This window comes from Pleurodeles waltl, chromosome 10, assembly GCF_031143425.1.
Source record: "Pleurodeles waltl isolate 20211129_DDA chromosome 10, aPleWal1.hap1.20221129, whole genome shotgun sequence".
In the NCBI taxonomy this organism is placed as follows: domain Eukaryota; kingdom Metazoa; phylum Chordata; class Amphibia; order Caudata; family Salamandridae; genus Pleurodeles; species Pleurodeles waltl.
In genome coordinates this window covers 1,011,406,022-1,011,425,899 of record NC_090449.1, presented here as the reverse complement: position 1 = coordinate 1,011,425,899, position 19,878 = coordinate 1,011,406,022, and the positions used below count along the sequence as shown (strand labels likewise).

Below are 19,878 nucleotides of genomic sequence, written 5' to 3'. Positions count from 1 at the left end.
AGGGTGCACTATACCACAGGTGAGGGCATATGTGCATGAGCACTATGCCCCTACAGTGTCTAAGCAAATCCTTAGACACTGTAAGTGCAGGGTAGCCATTAGAGTATATTTTCTGGGAGTTTGTCAAACACGAACTCCACAGTTCCATAATGGCTACACTGAAATCTGGGAAGTTTTGTATCAAACTTCTCAGCACAATAAATGCACACTGATGCCAGTGTGCAATTTATTGTAACGTGCTCCCAGAGGACATCTTAGAGATGCCCCCTGAATACCAATCCAACTTCTAGTGTGGGGCTGACCAGTTTCTGCCAACCTGCCACAACCAGACGAGTTGCTGGCCACATGGGGAGATTGCCTTTGTCACTCTGTGGCCAGGAACAAAGCCTGCACTGGGTGGAGGTGCTTCACATCTCCCCCTGCAGGAACTGTAACACCTGGCGGTGAGCCTCAAAGGCTCACCCCCTTTGTTACAGCACCCCAGGGCATCCCAGTTAGTGGAGATGCCCTCCCCTCCGGCCACTGCACCCACTTTTGGCCGCAAGGCTGGAGGAGATCATTAGAAAAACAAGGAGTCACCGACCAGTCAAGACAGCCCCTAAGGTGCCCTGAGCTGAGGTGACCCCTGCCTTTAGAAATCCTCCATCTTGATTTTGGAGGATTCCCCCAATGGGAATAGTGATGTGTCCCCCTCCCCTCTGGTGTAGCCACCCTCCAGGACTGTAGCCGTTGGCTACTGCCCCCTACCTAAACACCCCCCTAAATTCAGTATTTAGGGGCACCACAGAATCCAGGAAATCAGATTCCTGCAACCTGAACTACAAAGAAGGACTGCTGACCTACAAGCCTGCAGAGACGACGGACGACAACTGCTTTGGCCCCAGTCCTACCGGCCTGTCCCCTGAGTCAAAAACCTGCAACCAGTGACGCATCCAACAGGGACCAGCGACCTCTGAAGCCTCAGGACCAAAAAACTCCTGTGAGCAGCAGCTCTGCTCAAAAACAGCAACATCTTTGCAACAAAGAAGCAACTTTCAAAGAACTCACTTTTCCCGCCAGAAGCGTGAGACTTCACACTCTGCACCCGATGCCCCAGCTCGAGATCCAGAGAACCAACACCAAAGGGAGGACTCCCCGGCGACTGTGACCCCGTGAGTAGCCCGAGACGACCCCCCTGGACCCCCACAGCGATGCCTGCAGAGAGAATCCAGAGGATCCCCCTGACCACTACTGCCTGTAACAAGGGACCCGATGCCTGGACCAAGCACTTGCTTCCGCAGTCCCCAGGAACTGAAGGAACCGAACCTCAGTGCAAGAGTGACCCCCAGGCGACCCTCAGCCTAGCCTAGGTGGTGGCTGTCCCGAGAAGCCCCCCCTGTGCCTGCCTGCACCACTAGAGTGACCCCCGGGCCCCTCCAGTGAAACCTATCTAAAATCCGACACCTGCTTTGCATACTGCACCCGACCACCCCTGTGCCGCTGAGGGTATGTTTTGGGTGCCTACTTGTGTCCCCCCAGTGCTCTACAAAACCCCCTGGTCTGCCCCCCCGAGCATGCAGGTACTTACCTGCTGGCAGACTGGATCCGGAGCACCTCTGTTCTCCATAGGTGCCTACGTGTTTTGGGCACCTCTTTGACTTCTGCACCTGACCGGCCCTGAGCTGCTGGTGTGGCAACTTTGGGGTTGCCTTGAATGCCCAACGGTGTGCTGCCTATGCCCAGGAACTGAGACTTGTAAGTGTCTTACCTCATGATCTAACCATTACTTACCTCCCCCAGGAACTGTTGATTTTTGCACTGTGCCCACTTTCAAAATAGCTTATTGCCATTTTAACAAAGACGGTAAATGATATTGCTTTAATTCAAAGTTCCTAACTTACCTGTGTGGAGTACCTTGCATTTTATGTATTTACTTCAAATCTTGAACTTGTGGTTTTTAAAGTAAACTAAGAAAATATATTTTTCTATATAAAAACCTATTGGCCTGGAGTAAGTCTTTGAATGTGTGTTCCTCACTTATTGCCTGTGTGTGTACAACAAATGCTTAACACTACCTTCTGATAAGCCTACTGCTCGACCACACTACCACAAAATAGACCATTAGAATTATCTTATTTTGGCACTATCTTACCTCTAAGGGGAACCCTTGGACTCTGTGCACACTATTTCTCACTTTGAAATAGTATATACAGAGCCAACTTCCTACACCATTGCCATGTGGTAGTGCAACAATCAGGACGGTGTGAGGGCGTGGACCCTGTATCAAGAGGCTCTACGTCTCTGGAACTGGCTGTAGCGCCAGGATATTTTCCTGGTTGTTCAGCACCTGACAGGTTCTTTGAATGTCAGGGCAGGCAAGCTCAGTTGTATGTGCCTAGCCGACCACGCATAGTGTCTGCATCTGGAGGCATTGTGCTCTCTTTTACTAGAGTGGGGTGAGCCTTGGCTTGATCTTTTTGCCGCCGGCGAGAACATACAATATCATCACTTATGTGTGTTGGAGTTTCATTTCATCTTGAGTGGCCTTCCTCCGGCTGCTGGATCAACTTTCTCTCTTTAAGTCACTGGTCGTGACTCGCTTTGTAAAAGGTTTACAGCATCTTTTCCTCAAGCCCGATTTGTTCATGCCCCAATGGGACACAAACCTTTTTTGACGTTTATGTGCACTCCTTTCGGGCTGCTCCATTCACCCACCATCCCATCCGCCCCGCTCTGCGAACTTGCTGTTCCAAAAAGATTCTGCTAAATTCTGCACATTGATCATCACTGGTCCATTCTTTTTAATGTGGCACCTGCAGGAAGGAGATTTCAGTCAAAAGCCCACACGTTGTCTTTAATGACTTGGCTGTAAATGCAACTTGAAGGGTAAGTCCAAGACAAAGTGGAAAGACAAGTCTCGAAGCAATCATAAGAAGGCCAAGAGGGATTCAACCCCATCTCATCATTACCACTCCAGGGAAAAATCAAGCATGTGCTCTCGAACATTCCGCCATCATTGTCCATAAGTCTTGAACCAGTGATTGGACCCAGTGTGCCCAATTTCCTAGGTGATTGTCGACTCTTGCAGATTGAGGCCTTTAAGGAAGTGATGCTGCATTTTTAGGTCCCTCTGGTGTGCCACCTGGCCCCATAGATCAGTCCTTACCCCAGTGTGACTTCCACCTGGGGTCCCTGCCCAATGCCAGCTGACCCCATTCAGCCTCAGCCTGGCCCTCAACCGGCACTAGACAGCATATTGGCACCTTTGCAATAATCCCTTCTCTACTCCAGCTCCATCACTGCCACCCCTGGTAGTGCTCAGCTCTGCGCTGGTCATGCACAACCACTACTTCCTTTGTGTGGTTTAGCGCTGAATTCAGCCTAACTCGACCTCTGTCACTCAACAAAATATATAAGCACCGTCTATGGCTTGGGAAGATCCTCTACACTTCCCATGCTTCATCGTCTGTACTGTTGGATGTTGGAAACTAATTTTGGGTCTGACTCATCCAATGGCTCTTCACAAGGAAGAGGACAATGAGGTGGTGGGCCATTTACTCCCACTGTCATTATATTGATGCAGGACCCTACCTGCTTTGGACACTTCTCCTGAAACTGAATTGAATTTGCCCTTTTCTGTGGTTAGACATATGGCATCAGAGGTTTTGGATATCCAGTTGCCATGGTGGTGACAAGGCAAATTTACTGACTGAAATTTTGCATCCAGGGCCATCAGCTACTGAGGCCATACTGCCATTTAACGACCCCCTGAATGAGACTGTTATGGCAACCTTGTAGAAACCTTGTTTTGCATCACCTGCGAGCCACCCAATTGTGCAATGCCACAGGTTTGCTCCTGGGGACTCATCTTTCCTGAAGCAACATCCTACTTCGAAGAGTCTTAGCTTACATGTTTCATTGAGCATGGTAACCGTGATGCTTTCCCTCCATCTCCTCTGGAAAGGCAGTCAAAGAAGATTGATGCCCTGAGCAAAGATTTTTTCTTCTGCCATTTCAGTCCTCTTGTCATTGAACACTTCAGATCTCTGAAGTAGTCTGCATCATTAGCACCATCTGCCCTGTGCAGCTCGTTTGCATTGCTGGTGGCTTTGGGGAGTACTTGCTCCCATACTTACTCTGTGTCTTCCTCTCAGCAGATGCCACTTTGTCTTCGCCGGGCAAATGCTGACACTTTTCTCCCTATGGGTTGTAGCAATGAGTTTCTGGTAGACTTTGAAACAAAGTTCAGTCATGGTGTATTTGCATGCAGCAGCCCGAGATACAATCCTTGGGTTGGTTTCTTGTCTATTTATTGCACATTGCCTTAATCAGTAGGTCTTTAGACAGTGCTTCACTTTAATGGCAGTGGACCTTTTCCAAATTTTACTAATGGCCACTTATCAAAAGGTAAGTTAACCACTGCATCGCCCATGATCATTATTTAAAACATTGATTTTCCAGTGTCTTACAATCGTTTATGTGCAAGAATAGTGCCTGGTCTCTTCAGGGATTTCCAGGGTTCTCTTGCCAGGTAAATAGTCTTGGTAAATTGAACAGTGCACAACAGAAATTTGCTAATCCTTTGATTGATTAATTAACCGTGGGCCTGATAGTGCCTGTGTACTGTCACTTTGGTGCTGCTGAGTTGTCTGTGAATGGGGTGTTTCTGGAGTTAGTAACTGCACTATTGGTTTTGAAAGATTTCAGGATGTTATGATCTTTAAAACAGAAGACATTTGCAGATGAATAGATCATCAAGTAGAAATATTGTCTAATCATTTTGGTTTACTTTCCTTTAGATTTGCAGCCTTACAAATACGCTGGTTACCCTATGCTTATTAAGACCATCACCATGGAAACGTCTGATGACCAGCTGTTCTCAAAAGTGTCCCTACTTCCTGCAGCTACTGAGTTAGCTTTCCACACAGTCAACTGTTCAGCACTTAACGCAGAGGAACTGAGAAGAGAGAATGGAATAGAGGTAAAGCTATATGTATTGGCATCTCCTCTTCGTACTTTTAGTCATCAGTTCCACTGATTTCAGCCTTCAGTGTTACTAAGGAGCTCTTAGCCTAGGGAACCTGATTCAACAGCTCTATTTACTGCAGCCCTATTTATAAGCTAGCTCTTCTCTTTTGGGTTGAGCTGATGCAAATTTTAGCCTTCAAGATAATGAGCCAACCTTCTTTAAGTCACTATTCTTATATCATTGAGTCCTATATCTATTCCTGGTACCAGGGAAGAGAGCAGTCCTTTTTAGTGCTTTGTTCCACATGGCTCTCCCATTTTTAATACATAATATGGTGTTGCATAGAATGTACAAAAATATTGTTTAAAGGTTGGTAAATACATAATGAGTACTTTCTTATACCCAAAAGCCAGCTGCTTCCAAGGGTTCTTTGTAAGTTCTGACGAACGAGACAAGCATGAACCGGCTACATTTCTTGTGGTTTGTCAGTCTTGGCTTTTTCCAGTGGAACAAACTTACTTTACTTTTACTTTTCTTCATCCAGTTAACCAGCATTTGTTCATTTTTATCGGCTTTTAATCTGTTCCTCCTCTATAATGAAAATGTGAATCTGTATGTTAACCAGTTTTGTCTGTAGTTTTGGTATTATAGGCCTAGTTGTTCTCTCCAGGTGTTTCTGGTATCTGGTGGTGGGGTGTTTCTTAGGTGATTATTCACTTTGACACGCTTGACGTTTTTTCCTTTGGAATGGGTGCAGATTATTCAGATGTTAATATCACTGTTTCTTGGAGAGCCTTTTTCTTTCTCTGGACTTGATGAGCAGGAGTTTTAACATATCGATATCCACCCATCTCAGAGCTCATTTTCCAATTCATCACATTTCATCAGTCCCCACATCAGCACCTTCACATTTGTTAGAGGAAATAATTTTTGTCAGCAAAGATTTTCAACTACAGGAACCATAGCTTTTTGTGGATTCTCTGTGTTGGAAACAATCTTTTAGCCCTTATCAGTGGCCTGGTGTTTATTAAGTTTTAGCATCTTTTCAGATCTTTGAGGGCATTGGAGTTAATTTACTCAGGACATTGGCACATACCAAGCATGAGAATGTCCCCTGAACACAGTAGCAACCTAAATTGAACCCAGTCAAGTTAATTCCATGCTGACACAACCTGTTTTCTATGAACACAATGCCATCTACTAGTGGTATGTGCATAATTTGGCCCAAATGGGTTGCTTTCTCTAGTGCACTAAATATGTTTTAAAGGTAGAGAATTTATCACTCCCAAGTTTACGCCAACCATCCTCCTAACAACCTGAGTTCTTCTGCTGAAATTAATTGTTTTTAAGTAGCACTTGAAGCACACATTCTGTCATTACAGTGTCATCACAGGGTTTTTTGGTAAGTCTTGGTATCACTGCAGCCTGATGTGGTTATGGCATTCGAAATTTGAATTGACCTGCAGTCTTTTGGCGCAGGATTTTTACTTCTGAATAACATTTGACTTCAGGAAAGGGAAGTTGTTTGCCTTAAACTTCCTCTCTGGTTTGGTGTGCATGTTGCAATGTTAGACCTTGGGATGTCTATGGCTGGATATTTTATTTTGGATGCTCATTCTCCTCGGCCCAGTCCAGTGAGCTGCCTGTTTGAGAGTAAGACATTGAAGCCTTCTTATCAATACTGCCTTAACAGCTCCTTCAGTTCTCCAGACCCTTGTTCCGAGTATCTTCGGAGCTCCTCTTCTCCTATGCATTCTGAAGACGTTGGTTTGATCCTATGCCTAACTAGCGAATTGCTTCACATGCGAGTTCAGTGCCATATCACCCACATTTCCTGAAATGCCTCTCCAGCAAACATTTGTATTAAGCCCCATAATGTTGTATCTGTTGGACAAGGTATATGTGTAAAACCTATCCATCTGTCATCCCCTGTGGTCCTGGCCAAGGAAAGTCAGGTGATCGAGATTTTAATTTTTGGCACCTTGCCATCCAGTCTCATTCACTTAAACATATTCTGCTTGACCCTTGATGATTTCATTTTTCCTTGCCGTATGACCTAGTAGCATCTACTCTGTCATTCTCCTTCCCCTTTGGTGATTACTGCTGTCGCTGTGCAGGTCTCAGCACTCAATATAGAAACATTAGCAATAAATACCCATTCTCCTTAAAAGAATTTGTTGTCTGAGTTACATTTTCTGATAGAAGCTTCTAATCGCAGATTTCTCACCTTGTGAATTTCCTCAATACCAGACTAGATCTGTAAACTTTTCAGCAGTTTCCTCACGTGTTGACCTGTGGCGTTGTGCGGCTCCACATCGGATCCATCCACTCTAGATATGGTGCCCATCCCCTATATGTACACCAGCTCCCCATGCTGAAGTCAGTTCCTTTATTTCCGTGCCTTCCAACATGGATCTGGAGTTAGCAGTGCTTCCTATTGACAGGCTTTTTAACTCAGATATACTCAAAAATGATCTCAACAGTGTGCAGATATGGATCCCAAAACAACAGTTTTTAAGCCATATTGTTACTGCAACCAACAGATTTCGGTGACGAACACTCACAAAGTCTGCCTCTGGTGCCTCAGCGTCTGTTATGACTTGAGTAGTGCCTGTGCTGCGCAAAGGTGAACTGAAAAGTTACTTGTTACTGTGAAGCCAAACTTGCTGTCACCAAATTCCACGGGACGTCAATAACGAGGCAGAGAGACTATTCATGTGAACCTTTGTAATTGAAGCTGTGGAGTTTGGGTAAGTCTCGAAAGTTGCATAAAAAGCACAAAACGTCCAAACACTGCTTGCAGATATCCCTCCACTCATCTTTCGGAGTAGTGCAACACCCCGGGTACCTCCAGGCCGCAGAACCATTCTGTGAAGTCTTGAAGGGCTAACACTCGACATCCTACCCTAGCAGACAGACAGAGCTGACAAAATGCATCAACTGAAAGAGGCTCCAAACAGCCTTTTTGGTCCCCTGCTGGTCCCCCTTTGTGCCCCAGGACCCCAGTTGATTGCCAGTGGAGCCCCATCGGTGGATCTGATGCCAAGGCCAACAGCGCACTAGACTTCCAGTCGACGTCTCGCCTGTCATTGCGTCCCATGCTGCTGGACCCAGCCTCAGCATAATGCCCTCTGCCGATTTAGTCACAGCAACAGACGCTACCAGCCTGAGCCCGGAAGCAGTAACTGACGCTGGAGTCAGTAGTTCTAGCGGATTCGGAACCTCAACCTGGACCAAGAAAACAACAGTATGCCAATTCGAGCCCAGAAATATACTCTCAATATGATGATAATAGTGGCTATACTGATTATTTTTATGATGATGGGAATGTATTTGAAGACCTTCAGGATGCCAGAGGCCTGGACACCTCACTAAACACTGGACTATCCTCCCCTAGTTAGATTATGGCCACCAAAGACTAAGCTTCCTTTTCCAAAGTCCTTAGCAAGGTGATAGAAGTCCTGGTTCTCAAGCTGCCTATGCAGGAGGTAAACACAGAGGTTATGGCAGAGGTCCTGAATCCCTCACTAATGTTGTGTCGGGTACCGAAGCCAACATCTTGCCCTCCCGTGAACAGTCAAGTAGCAAGAGGGCATAGCCCTGCTTTTGGGCATCCTGCTTTTCTGCTCCAGCACCTCACGTAGGAGAACTTAGTGATACAACTTCCTGAACCCAAACTTGTGTCCTATCACCCCATCTGAAGTGGAATCTAAATGAATTGAGACATTTGAGAAACAAGTATTCTTGGGTACCATTCTTGCCCGGTGATAGGCCAACTCCTCATGTCCCGTGGGACGATACTTCCACATATTGTGGGATAGGATAGTGGACATCTTGCCCACTGTATTTGAAGACATCAGACAAGACCCTTCAATGTCTAATCTTGGATGATCACAGTGCAGCAACATACATGATTCGCTCAGGTCTTGACATGACAAGCTGCCTGAGTATGGCAATTGGGACCAGTGTGATGCTTCAGCGCCACGCCTAGATTTGTTCCACTGGCTTTTCATCTGATGTGTAGTAGTCCCTTATGGACATACCCTTTGAAGGCTCAAAAGAGTTTGGACCAAAGACCTAATTACCATAGAAGAAATTTGAGGCGAGCAAAGCCACTGCCCTCTTTTTGGGCCTGATTCAGCCTGTTCAGCTTTTCCCACTACAACAGTGCCCAGTTTGAGGATTTGGAAGGGGACAATAGCAGTGGGAGTGCCAATATCTTCAGCAGGAGCAACAAGCCTCCCAGTCCTTTCGAGGTTGAGGCCAGGGAGCAGGCTGACAGCAGGCCCCCATAGGCAAAGTGCTAGCTAAACCCCACCCCCTGCAAAGCCGTTTTAAATTGCCCTTGGTGGCACACGATTGACTAGTGGGGGGGGTCAAGTCACTCTTTGGCTCGCTGGATGGCAAAACATGTCATAACAATGGTTGCAGCAGATCGTGGAACATTATATACTCCTTACCCTTCCTGCTCTTTCCCCTCCCCCACCCTCCACCTATGCAACCCACAACGCAACACCTCCCAGAGGTCAATTACCTATACTTAATTGAGAAGGTCAGGCTGTCTTGGTCAAGGGTGCAGTAGAGTGGGTGCCGGCATCTGAGGTAGGGGATTGTTGCTACTTCTGTTATTTTCTGATGCTTCTCCCTTTGAACCACTTCTTCCAGTAGTACAAGTTCAAAATGCTCAGTCTAGCCCACTCTTGTCTGCCCTGAATCTAGGTGACTGGATGGTAGCACTGGACTTACAGGGCGTATACTTTCACATCTCCGTACTGCAGCCCTGAAGACTTAAACTGTGTTTTCAGGTAAGCCAAGAACACTTTCAGTTCACTGTGCTTCGCTTTGGCCTTACAAATGGACTTCATCAAAAAGATGATGGTGGTTTTTACAGCCCATCTGTGCAGGTTTGTAATACTTTCCCATGCCTCAGCGACTAGCTACTGAAGGCAGGCTTGCCTCAAACTGCCACACATAACCTCCAAACGACAGGCAACCTATTGACATTGCTGGGTTTTTCTGTCAATGTGCTGAAGTCGCATCTCAATCTGACTCCTTCATTAGAGCCATATCGAATCTAAAGTCTCAGTGGGCTCAGCACTAAGGCAACCCATTAGACTCCATCCATGTGTTGAAGGAGACTTTGAAAGCCTTGCAGTGTGGTGGCTGCTTAACCACAGCTGGACTGGTGACAGATCCCTCTCTCTACCCCACCCAGAGCCAACTGTTGTAACAGATGCATTGTTGCTGCGGTCACCTGGGAAAAGTGGAGATCAAGAGTGTTTGATCTCTGGTGAACGCTGACCTCTGCATCTGTTTGTTGGAGCTGCGGACGACTCGCTTGGCACCCCGACCATTAAGAGGCAATGCATGCAGAATCTCAGGGAGAACATGACCACCATGTGGTATTGCAACAAACAGGGCAGAGTGAGGTGGTGTGCTCTGTGCCTGGAAGCCTTGAATCTCTGGAAGTGGCTGATGGCTCAGATAATTTTAATGATTGCCCAGCACCAGACATTATCTTTAAATGCCATGGCAGATTTACTCAGCTGACTTGGCCAGTGGATCATGAATCACAGTTACATTCAAGACATGAAACTGGGCGTCTTCTACCAATGGGATTAACCCTGGCTAGATCTGTTTGCCACTGCAGCAAACATGCAGTGTCGAAACCTTTGTGTTAAAGTTCCCTAGGCAGCCCTCCCTCAGACACTTTTTGCCAGCACTGGGGACTGGGACTCCTGTACACCTATCTACCCCTTCCACGCCTGCCTAGAGTACTGAAAATCATCTAGAGAGGCCAGGCCCAAGTCATCCTAATGGCTCCAAACTGGGCAAAAGAAAGTGTTGTACCCTGAACTTCTGGCCATGAGTATTTATCCTCTAATCTGGCTGCCCCCTCAGGAGGATCTCCTGTCACAGCAGCAGGGCCAAATCTTTCACCAGAAACTGCACAACTTCCACCTTCTTCTGTGGATATTGAGCTGCAACATCTAATTACTTTTGATATTTGTACCAAAGTGCCTGATGTTATTTTGGCAGCTAAGCATCCATCCACAAAATAGGTTTTTCAGGACGCTGAGAGAAGTTTGTTGCTTGGTGTTCCTCCTGAAACATCAATCCCTGATTGCACAGTTATAGGATTTTCTTCTGTTTGTTTATCCCTAGCCCAGCAAGGCCTTGCAACAGTTAGAAGTTACCTTTCATCTTACTGCGTTTCAGATCAGTCACCCCTTTCCAAATCATCTGATGTGATGTTTTTTCTGAAGGAGCTCATTCATATGTTTCCGCCAACACTTTAAATGATGCTGCAATGGGATCTTAATTTGGTACGTGCTTACCTCACGTGCATTACCTTCGAACCCATGCACACTTGCTTTTTTTTACCTCCTCACGTTCAGAATGGCATTTCTCATCGCCATAACATCAGCCAGGTGAGTGAGTGAATTTCTAGTATTGACAGTGCTTCCATTTTATATATCCTTTTTCTCAGACATATTGGTCGTGCCAACAAAGGGAGTATTCCTGCCCAAGGAATTAATGCCCTTAAAATAGAGCAATCCATCACCTTGCACCTTTCTGTGCACAGCCCAAGCCCTACAAGGAAGAACGGCTCCATCGCATGACTCTGAAGAGGGCACTCAACTTTTATATACACAAACCAGAGATTAGCAACAGGATGACCAACATTTTGTCAATTTTTCTGGCACTAAGAGAGGCAAAGCAGTGCAAAGGTGGACCATCTCAAGGTTAATCTTATTATACATCAAGATCTGCTATGGTCTGGCCACAATCCATTCTTCAGAAGGCCTGTGGGTTCACTCCAGCAGAGCCAAGGCTACTACAACTGCGCTGGTACGTGCTGTGCCAGTTACGGACATTTGCCAGGCAGCGATGTGGGCATACCTCCACCCGTTCATAAAGCACTGATTCTTGGATTGTCAAGCTAAGAGTGACAGGCGCTTTGTTCAATCTGTCCTACAGGATTTCCTGGCCTGAACCATTCCACAAACCCACCACCAGAGCAGGTATTGCTTTGGTATCTAATTCACAAGGTAAGGAATCTGTGGTTAGAAGACTCTCTCAGAAGAACAAGATACTTGCCTTCAGTAACACCTTTTCTGGTAGGGACTTCATCTAACTGCAGATTCCTCATTGACCCTCATTTTTTCCTTTACTGTGGAATGGGTTCCTACTGTCCATTATAGAATGCCAAAACTAAAATTAATTCTGCACACTTATTATCATAGCTCAGTGTCTGATGGAGCAGAGAGAGATCACAAAAAGACTGATGTCAGCATACAGAAGTGCCGTATAGGTAGGGGCCTGACTTCTTATCCAGGGCAGATGGATCCGACGCGAAGCTACTTGACCTCTTGGCGTGCAAAGGAAATGCAAAAAAGTTTTGCATCTAGTCTGGTGGATGCAGAAAGTTCACAGATTGTGGAGTCTTTGGTTAGGTAGAGTCTATACCAAAAATGGCGTTAACAGGTAAATAACTTGTGTTTCTGGTAAAGACTTCTAGTTACAGATTCCTTACCTTAGAATTTCCCACTGGCATTGTAGGAAAGTACCCTCTTTTTGGCATGGTTACCCCCACTTTTCGCTTGATGTTAGTGTGTTTTACTGTGTTTACTGGGAACCTGCTTACCCAGGACCCCAGTAACTGTGCTCTCTCCCTCTGGATTTGGTTGACCCTAACTGTTTACTCTCCACAATTGGCATATTAGTGCTCCCACATAAGTCCCTAGTATATGTTACCTAGGTACCCAAGGCATTGGGGCACCAGGGGTTCCCCATGGGCTGCAGCATGTATTATGCCACCCATGGGATCCCATGCCAAATGTGTCTTTAGCCCTGCCATTGCAGCTTGTGTGAAAGGGTGCATGCACCCTTTTCACTACAGGTCACTGTAAGTCACCTCTATGGAAGGCCCTCCTAGCCCAGGGGGCAGGGTGCAGGTATCTGTGTGTGAGGACACCCCCTGCATGAGGAGAGTTGCCTCCACAAACTCCAGCTCCATTTTCATGGACTTTGGGAGTGCGGGGACGCCATTTTATGCGTGTACCGGACATAGCTCACTACCTATGTCCAGCTACCGAATGGTAACTCCGAACTTAGATATGTTTGGTATCAAACATGTCGGAATCATACCCCAATGCTGTTGCCAGTATTCGAGGTATGATTCCATGCACTTAGGGGGCTCCTTAGAGGACCTCCAGCATTGCTTTTACCAGCCTTCTGGGGTTATCCGGGCGGCCCAGCTGGTGGCACTCCTCAGACAGGTTTCTGTCCCCCTGCTGCTTGAACAGCTCAAGCCCAGGAAGGTAGAACAAAGGATTTCCTTTTTTTGAGGGGTGATAGGGGGGTAATGCCGTCTCCCTTTGGAAATAGGTGTTACATGGCTTGGGAGGGGTAGCCTCCCCAAGCCACTGCTATGCTTTGAAGGGCACATTTGGTGCCCTCTGTGCATAAACCAGTCTGCACCAGTTCAGGGACTTCCAGTCCCTGCTCTGGTGCAATACTGAACAATGGAAAGGGAGTGACCACTCCCCTGTCCATCACCACCCCAGGGGTGGTGCCCAGAGCTCCTCCAGCAGGTCCCTTGATTCTGCCATCTTGAATCCAAGGGGATCAGAAGCCTTTGGGAGCATCTGAGTGGCCAGTTCAGGCAGGTCATCCCTCCCGATAGGTAGTCACCTGGCTAGGTGACCAATTCCCCCTTCCAGGGCTATTTCGGGTCTCCCTCTTGTGTGGATCCTCCGATTCGGCATGCAAGATGCCAGCAGGAGTCCTCTGCAACGTCTACTTGGACTTCTGGCCACTGGAACTGTGACTGGACCTTCCAGGAACCACCAATCTGCATCCACGACGAAGACTCTGCTTGCAGCATTGTTTCCATGGCTCCTTCCAGCTTCTGCTACGTTTTCCCAGCTGTACATCCTCTGAGGGTGGCAAGTCTTCCGTCTGCATGAGAAGGAATAAGGAATCTCCCTTGGAGTGAAGGAGTCACTCACCTGCATCTGCAGGCACCAACTGCAACAACGACCACCTGCATGGATCACTTCTCATCCTGAGCTGTGTGGATCCTGCTTCACAGGTGGTGGTCTGGAGTGGTCCTCTTGGTCCACTCTGCCAGCTGTCCAACTTTGGTGAAGGTAAGCCCTAGCCTTCTGACGCAATACAGTACCCACGTGCACCTCCTCTCTTGCAGATATGAAGGCTTGTTGGCGTTCCCTCCAAGGGATTTTAATGCTCGATGTAGCCCCAGCCCAAAGAACTCTTCCCTACGATGCACAGCCCTCTGCGTGCTTCTCCTGCGGTGTGGGACCCTTCAGTTGTGCTGCGTGGGCTACTCTGCAACTTCTGGGTCCTCTTCCAGTGGGTCTCCTGTGGGGGCTGCCTTTTCTTCTATGGACTCTCTGCCTTGCTGAAAGCCCCTTGAGACCCCCCCCACCCGGGCCCATGGATTTGAGTCCTGCTGGACCTTCCTTGTCCCTGGCAGCTCCACTTTTTCTTTACTGTGACTCTTGCCTTTGCCAAGGCTTGTTGGTGGATTTTCCTTGCCCAAGACAGCCTGCCATCTTCCATCTGGCGTGGGACGTCGACTGCATCCTTCAGGAACTCTTCACTGACTCCAGGGCAGCATTGCTGACCGTCATCGTCCTACTGTCGGCCAACTCCTGCAACCATAGAATGATGGGTAGTGGCTCCTGCCACCACGGACACTCGTGCGACTTCTGGACTTGGTCCCCTTCTTTTTCAGGTCTTCCTCTTCAGGAATCCACCGCTGGTTTCTTGCACTCTTGGCTGGGTGGAGCATTATTCTTCTTTTTAGACCTTTTAGTAGTTTGGGAAAAATCTAGTAACTTAATCCTTTCTTCCTAGTCGCTGGGGGGCACTGCAGTACTTAGATTTTGGGGTTCCTAGTTCCTCCAGCTCCCCGCTACAGATTCCACTTACCTGGATGGAGGTCCTGCATTTGCATTCCATTTTTTTTAGTATATGGTTTGGGCTCCCACTAGGGTCACTATTGCTATTTGCAGTTTTCTACTGCTATTTATGCGTATTTCTGAATATTAGTGTACATATTTAAGTGTTACTTACCTCCTATTGGAGGGTTGCCTATCTAGGATTTTTGGTAATTGTGTCACTAAAATAAAGTACCTTTATTTTTGTAACACTGAGTGTTTTCTTTCTTGTGTGTAAGTGCTGTGTGACTACAGTGGTATTGCATGAGCTTTGCATGTCTCCTAGATAAGCCTTGGCTGCTCATCCACAGCTACCTATAGAGAGCCTGGCTTCTAGACACTGCCTACACTACACTGATAGGGGATACCTGGACCTGGTTTAAGGTGTAATTACCTTAGGTACCCACCACACACCAGGCCAGCTTCCTACACAGTTTTCATCTTATTGCCTATATAAACATCTCCTTCTTGCATCCTTACATTAGGTTTTTGATGGCCACTTCTAACTGCAGATTCCTCACCTTTACACTATTCTTCAGTCCGGAGACTGGATCTGAAAGTTTTCATAGCAATGCTCCTGTGTGCTGCTTGATGGCACTATGCTGCTCCGCATTGACCTTGTTCCGCCACGGAAGCAACCTAGCAGATATGCATGCAACCACTGCCTCACTTGTCAGTGTCATTTTCTTTCTTTCCACGTCTTCAAATGTGTGTCTGTACCTCTGCTCTCTTTTTCACTGGTTGCTGATTTTCCCCAAATTGAATTCCAGTGTGCTGTGTCCCCATCGCAGATGAGAGTTCAAACAATGCCTTAACTTTTGTGATCAGATGTCTGTAACAGGCCTGCATGAGGTTTGTCTTTGTTGTTTGTAGCATGACTCACAAGGCGTGCAAAGATTGTACCCCCTTGCACCACAGACAATCTGAGAATGTGAAGTGAAGTTGTATGTTACCAAACACTGACAGAAGTCACGGGCTTTGCACAAGTCTCACTCTTGCCGCTGCATCCGTGACTAGTCTTCTTCAAGGTCAAATTTGACAGCTGAGTCAAAGTCCAAGTTGAAAAAAGGCATAAGTTGACAAAGCAGTTCTCAACCCCATTTCTGTCTAAAGAGGAACTGCAAGGGTGTCAGATCGCTAATCAATTCTGTGCCTGATCCCGGACTGGGCAGCAGAATCTGCAACTGGGCCCGATGCACCCAAAAGTCCTTGGGCCATTGGCGACACTGCAGCATGTTGAGGAGGAATTCTTCCTGGTCCACCTGTTGCATCTTTGGGCCGAGGGATCCGTGAGAAGCTTCTATTGAGATTACCATTGGTGGATCTGTCCTACGCGCAGTCTGAACCCCTACAACTCACCTCCGGGGCCTCACCATCTCCAAAGCTGACCTCCATTCTGGATCCAAGACCTACGTCAGTCCCAGTCCCAAAGTCACCAACATGGATCCGGTTCCAACTCTGATGTCCAACCTTGAGCTGAATCTTTCTCAGCCCCAGCTGAGATTGCGCTTTGACACCATCCAGCGCACCCCGTCTTCATACAGTCTTACTCATACAATACACCCTTGCTACCGTGGAGCCCTCCTCAGAAGCTCCATAATCTTTTGATATCTGATTCTGACCATAGTTTGGATCTTCACCTGGAGATTACAATTTTGATGACTGGGATGATTTATTGACACAGTACGATCATAATAATTTATAAACAGACTTACATAAGGCCATGAGGCCACTGAGCTTGATATGGGAACTGACTGGGTCAGAGTGAAACTGCGTAAGTCAGTAAGAGAGTGAGACCGGCTTCAAGTAAGTAAAAGTGAGTGCATGTACAAATGAATGAAAATGACTGAAACTGAGAGTGAGAATGAGTGAGAGGAGTAAGACTGAGTGCAAGAAAACTCTTCCCCAAACCCTCCAAGAAGAAGTCTGACCCGCTTACTGGAATTCGAGCCAAGCATTATTCCCCACCACTTTTAAAAGAAACTTGCCACATCTAGTAGTACAACAACTTTCTGTTGCAGGCAAGATAGATGTCTTTACTGTGGTTTTGTATCCTGCACACTGTGGTTTTGCACACTGGGCAGGCCTTTACTGATTCCATTCAGCGAAGTCCTAATTGACACTTTCGGGCAGTTGGTCTAAGCCTTGATCTTGCCCGCCGGTGAACAGGCAGGTGGCTAGATGCCACAGACTGGCGCCCGGCAATCTGGATTTTCTTACATGGCACTCTACTCCTGAGAGTTTGATGGGCTTGACTTCCATCTGCAAAATGAATCCTGATGCATTCCACTTGACCCCTCCAGACAGGAAGTTGAAAAGGATTAACGCATTTGGGAAACAAATGTTCTCTTAAGCCAGCATAGCTGTGAGGTTGGTCAGTGCATGCTGCCTGTTTGAGTGTTATAAGTACACCCTCTGGGACATCACCCACTGATCTTGCTAGCAGTTCCATATGAGTAAAAAACCTCCTTGGATCAAACTATTCAATATGACCATGTTGCAGCATGATTCTCGCTGGTCTGGATATTACTGATTCCTTGGCAGTTGTGTGATGCTCTGTCGACCTTCTTGGGTGCAGTCCACAGGCTTTTCTGGAGATATTCAGGCATCCCTTATGGATCCTACATTTTTCACTGAAAAGGTTGCTTCCACCCATGAACGTTTTAAAGAAAGGAGAACCACAGCCTATTCCTTTGGCATTTCCACTCCTTATCGGTTCCCCTGTCGTTTTTCTCCTTCCTAGGTTATGCCAGGGGCTTTAGACAGCACTAGGCCTTGACACCTTCAACAACCACCTCACTCCTTTTAGGGCCAGGAACAGAAATCAAGCAGGTATTGCACAGGCCACCAGGGACACTTTACTTCTCTGTCCACCTATCCACCGGCATCAGCCCCCAAGTTGCTTTAGTTTGCCCTTCGTGACACACAGGCGTGTAGGAGGCAGGATAAAACATTTTCTCCAAGGATAGCAATCCATCACATCTGATACATGGGTTCCCCAGATGCCTTTCCATTCTGTTCTGACCCGCTGCAGATTTCACCCACATTAGAGGGACTTTCAGAGGGGCAGATATACAGATTATTTCAAGAGGTGCAACCTCTTCTGTCCAGAAAGCCTTTGGGAGTGTTTCCGGACTCAGTAATAGGAATGTGATGTTACTCTGCTATTTCTTCGTGCTGAAAAACAACGGAGGCGTTTATACTAGTCTAGCTCTTCACTCTTTAAACGTCTTCCTGAGGAAGAGAAAATGCAAAATCCTCACACAGGCCCAAGTTCTGTCTGCCCTGGATCTGGGCGACAAAATGGTAACCTTGGACCTGCAGGACGCGCATTTACATGTGCCTGTCCTGCATCCCCACAGTTCACGGTTGGCCAGGAGCATTTTCAGTTTGGCATGCTTCCCCTTGATCTTAACAGTGCACCTTGGGTGGATGAAATTGATGGCACTGGTCGCCACACTTCTTCAGAGGTTGGGGATATCAGTTTTCCCCTACCTTGACAGCTGGTTGTTAAAGTCGGGCTTGCCATAGTCAGTCATTGACCACCCCCAGACTGGCAAACTCCTGACATTGTTGGGGTTCTTGTTCAATAAGCCAAAGTCACACTTGACTCCTTCACAAAACCTTCCTTTGAAAGGAGCTGTTGTTGATACAGCACAGTGTAGAGTCTTTCCTCTGCCGCAACGAGTCCAGGATATTGGAACTATAATCCTGATGTTTCAGCTTCATGGAACTTCCTTGCTACATCAGCAGGTGACATGCAGACTCTGCAGAAGGATCTGAAGTCTCATTGGAAACCTGTCACATGTCATCTAGACTTTGAAGGAGATTGCACAGGGACTGCAGTGGTGAGATCTGACAGTTGTGTCTCTACTGCGTTCCTGGAGGTCACCTTGTATAGATGAAGGTAATAGGGTTGTGGTCTCCTTTGCAAACCGTTCTCCATATCCTTCTGTTTCAGATGAGAGCTTTTCGCCTGGTATTCAAGACAGCCAATCAAGGGGAGGTTGGTGCAAGTTCTCAAGGCCAACACCACCTCTATGCAGTACTGCAAAAAGCAGGGAGTAGTTGTGGTCCTGGGTCCTTTGCTAAGAGACGCTCTGCCTCTGAGGTTTGCTGAAACATCAGGATTTCTCCTTGGTTGTGGACCACCTGGTGGGATTTTTAAATACTGGGGTGGGCGAGTTCAGCGAGTACCGCCTGGTGGATCATGAATTTTGGTGCACTTCGAGGAGGTGCTGGGCAGAACCCTGGCTGAATCTTCTCACTGCCGTCAAGAACGTCAACATTTTTGTGCATTGAAGTCTCCAAGAAAGCTCTTACTAGAAGACACTTTCCAGCTAGAGTGGAGCTAAGGACTCTTGTACACCTTTCTGTGTCTGCCTATGTTTCTGACAAAAGGCAGGAATGACTGGACCCAAGTCAACCTAATGTCTATGGATTGGACCAGGAGAATGTAGTACCCGGACCTTCCAGGCATGAGCATCTGTCACCCTATCAGATTCCCTCTTGGGGAGCATTTTTATTGTAGCAGTTGGGCAGGGTTCATCACCGGAACCTGTGGAATCTACTCCAGCATGCATGGAGATTGAGCAGCAGCAGTTTACTGCACTCGGTCTATCACCTGATGTTGTGGATATCATCCTCTCGTCCAGGCATCCTTCTAAGTCCATTTATGCTTGGCACTGTGACAGATTTGTGGCCTGGTGTCCACACAGACCCCTTGCAATCCAAATTGTTGGATTTTTTTGTAGGTTTGTCTGTGGCCCAGGAAGGTCTTGCAGTACACTAGTAAACATTACTTGTGAGCCCTTTCGGAGTTTGCTGGGCCAACCGTCCTTGTTTAATTCAAGTGTTGTGATGTGGTTCATAAAATGTTTGAAACACATCTTCACTCCGAAAGCATTTTTGATCTCATAGTGCTCGTTGTATCTATTTCACCATCGCCATCTCCTCAACTTG

At 47.0% G+C, this 19,878-nt stretch overlaps 1 protein-coding gene across 2 annotated transcripts in view; it reads left to right on the top strand.

The window, feature by feature from the left end:
• DNAJC13 (DnaJ heat shock protein family (Hsp40) member C13) overlaps positions 1–19,878 on the top strand; it is an 876,382-nt gene that overhangs the window by 597,147 nt on the left and 259,357 nt on the right. For both annotated transcript variants that reach the window (XM_069211911.1, XM_069211910.1), the window contains one exon: positions 4,779–4,960. In XM_069211911.1, the coding sequence (XP_069068012.1) occupies positions 4,779–4,960 (182 nt within the window). The remainder of the gene's footprint in view (positions 1–4,778; positions 4,961–19,878) is intronic.